The sequence below is a fragment of the Hyposmocoma kahamanoa genome, unplaced genomic scaffold (assembly GCF_003589595.1).
Source record: "Hyposmocoma kahamanoa isolate Upper Pololo Valley unplaced genomic scaffold, ASM358959v1 159827, whole genome shotgun sequence".
Lineage (NCBI taxonomy): Eukaryota > Metazoa > Arthropoda > Insecta > Lepidoptera > Cosmopterigidae > Hyposmocoma > Hyposmocoma kahamanoa.
The window spans coordinates 1,089-11,264 of record NW_020653572.1 but is presented as its reverse complement, the minus strand read 5'-3'; the positions used below and the strand labels follow the sequence as shown (position 1 = coordinate 11,264).

At 36.9% G+C, this 10,176-nt stretch overlaps 1 protein-coding gene across 1 annotated transcript; it reads right to left on the bottom strand.

The window, feature by feature from the left end:
- Positions 1-5,631: 5,631 nt before the first annotated feature.
- Positions 5,632-8,367, bottom strand: LOC113240623. The gene is made up of 2 exons (XM_026477959.1): positions 7,226-8,367; positions 5,632-5,932 (listed from the first exon to the last, which is right to left on the bottom strand). Exons 1-2 carry the CDS (start codon positions 8,304-8,306, stop codon positions 5,865-5,867), a joined length of 1,149 nt encoding a protein of 382 aa, XP_026333744.1. The 5' UTR covers positions 8,307-8,367; the 3' UTR covers positions 5,632-5,864.
- Positions 8,368-10,176: the final 1,809 nt, after the last annotated feature.

Here is a 10,176-nt window from a genome sequence, read left to right as displayed (position 1 = left end):
CGGACACTTTTTAGCGCGGACCCGACGTCCATATAATTGTAAGTCAATGATGTAAAAGATTAAACTAGTTATATCCATAGTAATTATTCACGGTAAACTAATAATTTTTAAATTTCCTAATTTAAATTTAAGGCCCCTTCACAAAGTGAGGCTCTTTCTATCCCGGTTTTACCCTAAACCTTACGTCAGGCGGAAGGTATCCATGATCGATTTCCCCTCGTAAAAAAATGGTGATCATATTTCCCTCTCTGTCTGCCTCTCAAGTCGGCTGACGGGAAGGTAACATCTCTCCCCGGAAAGCGAGATGGGGTTCGGCGCCCAGTTGAACCACTCACTGTTGGAGTCGCTGAAGATTGCGAAAGTGTCCCCGTGACTGCGGCCAGCATATGGTGAGGAGAGGCAACACCGTTAGGTTTTAGTCAGTAAGAGCTCGACATAACCCTTGGCCGAGATTTCCAGACGTTGAAAAAAAAAGGTGTTTTTGGATAGTTAATAAAAACAACTTTATGATACAAGTGACGTGACGAAAAGGTCGTGCGCCTAAGCGACACGCCTGTCCGCAGTATGGCTTAGAGCTTTTAATTACATAGATCTAAGGGGTACTGCCGCTGCGCCTGTCACACTGAGACGCAAGTTGACAAGTCCCATGTGCCTGTAATATCACCAGCACCCTTGCCCTTCTAAACCGGAATGCTATAAAGCTCAAATTACTGCTTGGCGGAAGAAACTCTTTCACAAGGAGAATAATGGTGAGTCACATGGTAGATCACTACATATGAGCCATAGAATATCTGAAACATCTTTGTCATAATTTCCTTATCAAATGGCAAATGTAAAGTTGTCACCCAAGTCTATAATATAAAGCGGATTCGTGACTTTGACCATTCGGCAGTTATATACAGTTTCTGTTTACATCTGTCATTGTGTTCTGTGCTTGTTATTTCACGTGTTCTTTGTATTAATTTTTGTATCTGCCAACTTAATAGAGAATACTCAGGAGAAATGATGTGTAAGTTTTTTGTTTTATTTTTTTACTAGTATAGAAATATGGTTTCCAAAACCAAGACACGTTTTTTTATTGAAGCATTAGGAACAACAATTCGGCACCCAATATTGCATCAAAACATGTAAAACACTATCTAGTATCTTGTGACAAAACGCATTTCGATCTCCCTTCTAGATGGCGTAATTTTCATTCGTTTAGAAGGTGGCGCTCTGCCCTTGTGGCATAGATTATAAATGTGCGTTTGAATGTCGGACCCGTTACCACCTGCAATTTCTAAAAACTTATTTTAATGTAAAAAAGTCTGAAACGAGCGACATCTTTAGCATGGAGCATCTAGGAGACCAGTGAAACCTGCTGAAGACGATACTGACGATTCATTTCAATCTAGCGAATTTGAAGAATTATTAAAAATATGTTTAAATTTTTTCAATGTAAGTTTTACATTATTTAAAACTGATTCACATTTTTTTTAAAAACTTCCTTAAAAACCAACAATAAAACGAACGCCCCTTTAATTTACCGGTTTGGTGCAAAAATGGTGGATAACACAATGAAAAAAAAAATATTTTCAAATGTTTCTAATTGTTTTAAAATAATAACACCTGAACCTTTAAGCTAAATCATAGGACAAATAAATAATAAAGTACATAAGAGTCATAATAAAAATATTAAAAAGATATTATAAGACATTAAAACTTTATTTTCATTATTCTCGAATCTCACTTTTACGTGATACATGTTTGTTACACCCAATGCTTCAATTCGTGTACAGTCACACAGACAGTCGTGTTTATACTTAGATGTAGGGACATAGTACTTACTTACATAGTATAACTCCGGTATTTGTGAACCGATTTTCATGATTCTTTTTTTGTTGGAAAGGGGGTACTTCCATAGTGGTCCCATTTTATTTTGAAGAAAATCATCCACCTCGAAGGGTGGCTGTTCACGCATGAAGATTCATTTTTATAAATAGCGCCTAACTTCAATTTAGGAGCAATTACTTTAACGGTTGATTTTGCTATTTCTCCAATTCAAGGCGTTTTTCTCTCAATATACTTTGTGTAGTGTCGTAGTGAGAACCTATTTTTATCTCCAGTGTCAAGTCCTGTATAGTGGCGAACTAGGGGATATTTCAATTAAACTTAGCAAATAGACGTAATTCCACGTACTTTTGAGGTCGGTTTTTTTAGTACTCTGTACTGAGACTGTGGGACGAACAATTCGTGCGCGTGGTGGTAAAGCGACACGCCTAGCCGTAACCGTTGCAGAGCATTAAATCGCAAAAATCTTAGGGGCACTGCCACTGCGCCAGCCCGTCACGCTGAGTCACAAGTTGACAAGTCCCATGTGCCTGTAATTTCACCAGTACTCTTACCCTTCCAAACCGGAATGTAGTATATAATGCTCACATTATTGCTTGGAGGCAGAAATATGTAAGGTGGGCAGCACTTCCTTGGACGAACCTTCACAAGGAACTCTCCATGACATTGTCTTATAACATGGTCGAGTATTACTTATTTGACAGTAACAGTTTCGGATAGTACTAATCATTGACTTACAATTATATGGACGTCGGGTCCGCGCTAAAAAGTGTCCGAGCTTATAGGGCGTTAAAATCGTATACAGAGCGTCATTCACGCTTTAGTCTTCGTTTGTTCAACTGACAGCGAAGCAAGCAAAATTAGATAGTAATGCGATGACATTACAATTTAAATTCAACGTTTTAGCTTTTTCATATTCCTTTACATGTCACTACGTTTAAATAGGTTGACTTGGGACATTTTGTTCGTGGTTTTTGTGTTAGACCCGTCGTCCATTTATTTGTAAGTCAATGGTACTAATGGTTTGCATTTTTCTAACCATACTATGTACTAAATATGTAGGTACCACCATAATGAATTTTTATATCAAAATAGTGTTAAGTCATAAGATAAAATAAGAAAGACTTTTTTAAGTCGGCAGTTATTAAATATGAATGTTTAAATGATGCGCAATACATTGACGTCACATAATCGTATTGGAGCCGCAGAATTAGCTGTCTAGCTTCAAATAGATTAATTTTAATCAAAGAGATTAGGCAAACTAAGCAAAATACAGGTTAGAACACAATTGTGCGAACGTGCGTTTCTTTCTTAGTACAAACTGCATGGTACCTACTATTTTTATTAAACCCGACGCAAAAAAGATGCCGAGACTGATTGAATTGGGCAGTACAGTCCCATATATTTCTGCATAAGTTTTGTTTATAGTGACCCTCACTGTCAACCTCTTGGTTACGCGGGAAGGGCACTAGGACCTGTGCGGGCTCGCTCGCATCTAAGTCAGGTCCTAACCCCGGATCAGCACGTTTACACGGACTGCATCCGGTTCTCTGTAAGGCTAGTGCCTTAGAAGGCGTGTCCTGCGACAATGTTCGGACATACCTACCAACTAAAAGGGCACACGTGGCCCGTGCGTCTCCTCGCCTCAGACCCTCAACTAGACCGTTACTAAGAACACCCCGGCCACACCACCGGTGCAGATGAACGTGTTCGTCCCTGCGGCTAACCACAAACCCCGGCGAGTCCATACCCAAGTCCAGGTCCGCCAGATACGCCCATGAAGGCTTATCACTGACGGAGGGTAAGGCCCGGACGCCCGCCCTACCCTGTTCTTGCCGTAGAGCTCGTAGTCTCTCCGGAAAACCCATCTCTCGGGTCGGACTCATAGTACAGTCAATGTCCTAAGATACCTGACCCTCAAGGTGATCTTTTGACCCATTGAACAGAAAAGTGCAGTCGCGTAGAGTCGATTTCTGCCGCCCAAGGCCAACCATTGCTGCCCTCATTTTCACAATTACTTGCAAAAGTAATTCATTCGGGCAGGCTCGGTTCGATTGTTTTTATGTTCGCCTGCCGTCGCCATCTTTGTGTTGTTCAGGATATCGTTTACTCAAATAGTGGAATTTATTCTCAAATTTTAAAGCGCACGCCACAACGCGAACGAAGCTAGCTAACTTACGGTGGAGCCTGCGCATATGTTAAAAAAATAATTTTGACTAGTCAGGACTCCCCTTCTCGCCCCCACCCTACGCTACTGGAAAATTTATATTTAGTTCTGAAATTCAGCACGATTATCCCTCAGAGGTGTAGGCAGACCCCTGAATAAATAATCAATCAATAGCGTCACAGTGCATTTCTGAAAATGTAATTTATGTTAAGAATAGTAATTTTTTTACAAAAAATAGTGAAAGACGTAACATTAATACGGAAAATGAAAATAAACTAGCGGTTCTTGACAGTTATTTTCGCAAAGTCACATATTCATTTAAGGGGCATGTACACGCTTCTATAAAAACGTTCCGGTTGATATTCAAAATTTGCCACTTACGAGGTTGAAAACTACAGTGAAACAAAAACTTTATAATAAAGGTTATTGTACCGATTCTTCGTACTTGGATGACAAAAATCCCTGGTAGTGACCCGTGACCCGAATATTGTAATGATAAATGTATTTATTATTCAAATGTATATTTACAAAGACCAACCCCTAGAGTTTCTTACTCGTTCTTCTCAGGAGAATCAGTCTTAAGAATGAGCAGTAGAGTTTAATCAATATAATGATTTCAAGACTAATTTGTTCACCTATGAAATAAAGATGATTTTGAACTTTTTAACCTACTCAAAAAAAGGACGAGGTTCTCAAGTCGACAGTATTTTTTTGTATGATGTTACGCGATGACTCCGGCCGACTTGTGAGCCGATTTAGACGTTTCTTTTTTTTGTTGGAAATAATGTACAGGGTCAAGGGCACGTCAAGCTTGAAGCTTAACATTTAAATCCAACTCTATGCCGCTTACGATAAGAACGCTCCAAAGCAAAAAGTGTCAAGCTTGACAACCTTAGTATTGGTTCCATTTAAATCGGTAACCAATTTCTATAAAACTTGGCAAATAGACGTAATTCCACGAATTGTGGAGGTCGGTTTTTTTTTTAGAAAAAAAATATTTGATATACATACAACATATCTACACTTACCACATTCTATTCTAGGAAGGTTTTTGAATGCCTTAATGTAAAAAACATTTCATGTATAAAATTAAGTCAAGTCTCACGTTGGTCTTCATAGTGATATTACATAGAGAACCGAAATGTCGTCAAAACTATTCTGCCAAATCATTACGCTGACAACTGCGCTCCTATTGGCCAGCCCGAATTCGAAACAATTGACGGGTGTCGTCAATTGATTATTTAGATGTCAATTAATTTATGTGATTCTGTTTGTTTTGTAATTAGATGTTTTGTCCCCCAGAGTTAGAGTATATTATCTTTATTACAATAAATACAGAATACTTTTGGAATATACGGAGACGTACTCACAGGTCAGTTGCTGGCGATTCCACTGCAAACGAAATTTGATATTTAAAAGGCCCATTTGCTGGATAACTTATCCAGCCAGGGATCGATGGCCATTATTTCGTCTCTATTTCTGACTATATTTAAACAATGATAGCATATTAAAGTTTAATCGAGTTATCACTTCTTGTACTCTTGTTACCATAAAAGCCAAGGTATAATTAATTTATGACTTGAGAAACAAATAAAAGAAAATAGTAAAAATATTGCATATATTTAGATGACATTATTGAACACTATTAAAAATACATTATATACAAAGGTGACAATGAAAAGCAATAGTCTAGACCAAGGCTTCCTTCAACAGACCAGTCTGTGCAAGTCATTTACAACAATTGACACAATTATCTAAAAAAAAGAACACTCTCACTCTGTCAGCTCATATATGTCAGTCCCTCAACTAGCCAGCCAATATTCATGGGACATTTTATTGCAGCTGACTGCACATTGAATTCACTTAATCAACTAATTATTTTTACATCAATACACTCCCCACCTTCAAGTTCTAGCTCTTGCGCAGTTGATTTTCCTGAAAGATATAAACTTGTTTTAAATAAAAACTATTTTTATGTTGAAAGCATCGAGTATATAACCAGAAATAGAGACAAAATGTCATTTAACTTGTTTGAAATCTGTTCTGCCAAATCATTACAGTGACAACTGCGCTCCGATTGACCAGCCCTAATTCGAAACGATTGACGGGTGTCGTCAATTGTTTCACTTCAAATCGATCAGTTTAACTTGAGCTTTGTAACGATGGACGTAAATTGAAAAATGACATATTTAATTATCAATGAAATGTGATTCCGTTTGTTTTGTAATTAGATGTTTTGCTGTTTTTCCCCACACCACCGAATGGAACAGGCCTCAATAGTTAGAGATATTATCTTTATTGCAATAAATACGGAATATTTTTGGAATATACGGAGACACAGGTCAGATGTTGGCGCTGTACTATTTCAGCATTCTAATTTGTGATTTCAGCGCAAACGAGAGTTGATATTTAAAAGTGATTTAGGGCCCATTTACCTGATGAGTTACCAGGGTCCTTATTTCATCTCTATTTCTGGTTATGTACTCAATGGTTGAAAGATATAAAATTGCTTTAATACAGGTCAACTAGAAGATCCCACTCACACTCCATCCTTATGTGTTGATATACCACCCATTAGCACTAAGCGCTTTGCTTCCTTGTTTCTGATGCATGCGGCAAAGGAATTGAATATTGTACTAAGGAATGGAATGTATACCGTTTTTAATGTTTAATGTTTGTGTTGTTTAGGTTTGAATGTTTTGAAAAAAAGAAAACAAATGTGCGCGATTTACACCCGAAACAATAGTTTAATTTCCTATACATTTTTTTCTTAACGTTAGTCCACTCGTCCCTTGTCTATGTCCTGTGTAAGTTTATTAAAAAAACAATTTGTTTTTGTAAGTCTATGTCTGTGTTGCTGTGTTCTCTTCTCAGTGAATTTTTCCACAATTTATTATATTTAAGATTGACTATCTTTGAGTTAAAAACGCGTGCATTCCTCAACTTGGCATTGGCGGGTTTAACAATGGTAACAATGGGGTTGTAAAGTTTTAAAGTAGAAATCATATTTTTACAAAACCACGACACATAATAATTTTTACTTGACATTGGCGAAATCATCGTTTATTTCAATGGAGCCATAGCATTTAAAAGAAGAATAAACTTTTTTATGTTGAATTGGTATTCATTCATTCATATATTTAAAAGAAATACATTCACGATACGTTTACGGTCCTAAACATTTTTCAAATTATTAAGTACAATTTTTGAATTTCAAAATAATCTCACCTGATATACTGTCACCGTCAAATTCAAATTTCAATTTCTCCAGCGGTCTTTCCAAGTATTCGGCAACTTTCACCATAGTCAAGGAGAACTTGTCATCCGGTTTTATGACTATTTCAAACGGTTTCTTCAGAGTCTGACATTGAAACTTCAATTTAATACCATCACTGGTTACTTTGTCCGTGCCTGCTATTAAATCTGAAACACCCTGTTCCACTATACCACCGTCTATAATCTTGCTTATTGTATACCCAATTGAGTCGGGCGTATCGTTGGGCTTTAGAATCTTTCCATTAAGCCGAAATAAAAGCTTATTATGACTTATGTTTTCCTTTTCAGCGAAATGATCAAATATTTGTGCTATTTTTTGAAACCGTCGTATTGAAAATTTGTAATATTCCGAACTTGTCCAATACACTTTTACATTTAGTTCTTCATTTTCTTCCGAGTTATCATCATCAATGATGACAACATCGGCTGTTGTCGCTTTGTTGCTAAATAAAACCTGATTGTCAGATTGGTCAGGGTAATCTTCAGTGTTACCCACACTATAGGTTGGGATATCTGTGTCATTGTTATTTCTTGCTGAATCTCTATGGCGACCTCTAGGAGTAGCTGGAGCCCTTGTCCGTTGTCGCCCTCTACCCCTAGCTCTGGCTCTACCTCCGCGACCTCTCCGACCTCTAGATGCCGTCGGCGAAGAGGCGCTGCCCGTGGAAATATTTAAAGCTACATTACGTCTTCGTGTTGGCGGTAAATCTTCAACTGGAGGCAATTCATTAGAACTCGTATTATTTCTAGTAGACGATCTAGTTGTACGTTTTGAGTTGTTTTGCACGACAACATCAGGTATTACATCTGGTATGCTACTTACAGAGGCAGGAGATGGCTCTTTATTCGGTTTATTAGCAGATTTTCGCTTCTTTCCGGCGGGAATAGGGTTGTTTTTCACAATATCGTCCAGTTCGTATGAATCGTTGAGTAATTGTACACTTTCAATTTTATCCTCTTGGTATTGGTTTTTTAGCTTTTGTAATTGTTGTGCTACATTTCCATAGCAATCATCTTCAGAATCTGACGACATTTTATGATAAATTAACTAATATAAATGTAACAAACTTTCAGCGGCACTCGGCATTCTCAACAAGAGAAGCAAGCGAAGCGATAACGAATTATCGAACGTCAGACTATGATTATTACGTTTCGTTTTACCACGTGATAACTATAGCTCGCATGATGATCGAGAAAGAATAATAATAACAATATCTGTATTCTTATTTGTTTTACTTTACCTAAGTTAAAAAATTATTTACAACGTTACAATGTTAGGGTTATAATGTTTTGGAAATAAAGGCTGCAAATTTTCGTGTACATATTCTACCTTATAATAAAACGCAAAATTGCGATCATATTTAATAATTTAAGATTCGCTCTGGGCCTTTTGGAGGGAAAAGTGTCGTTTTTATTTTGACTTTCAATTATTTTGTGAAATCTAGTTTAAAGTGGAATAGGATAGTGCTATTGTGCCTTAATCGAAGATTAAAACGCGAAATTATACGAATCTCGAACTAAAATACCCATATCTGCCCGTTCTAAGGAATCCCGAGTCAATCCAAACACGCCGCCTCAAATTGCCTATCCCTTGCCTTTGTGGCGGCCATATTTACAGAAACATAATTAAACGAAGACATAGCTCAAAAGACTTAATAATGTACCAAGACTTGGCTGTATGGTGTAAAACCTTTGCCTTTTCCTTTATGGAAAGAAGAAAAAAAAACATTAATAATTTAATTTACAATGCGTTCAGCGTTTATCATTTATCCGGGATGAAATGAAAAAAATTTTATATCATAATACGTGACACGATAAGAAGCAATAAAGTTCGTACAATTCTTACAATTCGTAAATCAATTGTTTTATATCTACGGTATTAGTTTTATTATCTATGCTAAATGCAGTAGCACAAGGTTAAGTGTAAATACACCTATTAAATTCAACTGCAACATTTGTGAAAACAACAGTCCACATTGCCCAGCTTGATACTTGATTGGCAAGCTTGAACCGTATGTTATGACTTGCGAAATGGCAGCAAATGAAAACTTTTCTCACGTATGTCACACAACTAGAGGTGGGCGTTTAAACGAAAAGCACTTAAAAAGTCTGCTTTTTAAAATAAGCGCGTAAGCACGCTTTTTATTTTAAGCGTAAGCGTTGGTCACTGGCCAGTTCTATAGATACTCAATAGTTTCATTTTTTACAACGTGCCTAAGTTTCAAGCAGCGCCATTTATGTTTCCTAAACAAATTAGTTCAACATAATGTTGCAAGCTTTTTTTAAACATAAAGTCTATGCGCTTAAACGTTTAAAGCGTCAAACTAAAAAGCCTTTAAGAGTCGTATTCCAGAACTCTACTCAATGCTCAAGTCAGGATTTGAGTATGGTTTAAAGCACTCGAAATCATACTCAAGTCCCTACCATTAGGGTCGTATTTCCAGTGCTTGTGTTTCCAGTGCAATCTTTATGATTTATAGCACTAGAAATCATACTCAAGTTCTTGCCTTTAGGGTCGTATTTCCAGTGCTTGAAATCATACTCAAGTCCTGACTTGAGCATTGAATAGAGTTCTGGAATACGACCCTAAATGAGAAGCACGCTTTTTAAACGACTTTTTAAGCGTCAACCTAAAAAGCGTTTAAGTGAAAAGCGTTTTTACGAGGACGCTTTTTAAACGTATGTTTTAACGTTAAAAAATAAGCAGTTTTTTCCATTTCAACGGTTAACAACTACAAAAGTTAAACAACTTATGTTTTTAAACGCTTTTAAACGCCAATGAACAAAATGTAAATATAGTAATGTTATGTTAAATATATAACTCGTTGTTTACAAAAAAACTTATTTATCTTAAAACCTTTAGTGGTCTAGTCTTGCGTTTCGCTATCAACACAACGTTGCAA

What these genes read in the sequence shown, in the direction of transcription:
- LOC113240623 (XM_026477959.1), bottom strand. Translation starts at nt 8,306, where the DNA reads ATGTCGTCAGATTCTGAAGATGATTGCTATGGAAATGTAGCACAACAA. An exon ending in TGACGGTGACAGTATATCAG is followed by an intron (nt 5,933 to 7,225) that starts GTGAGATTATTT and finishes TATATCTTTCAG; the next exon opens with GAAAATCAACTGCGCAAGAG.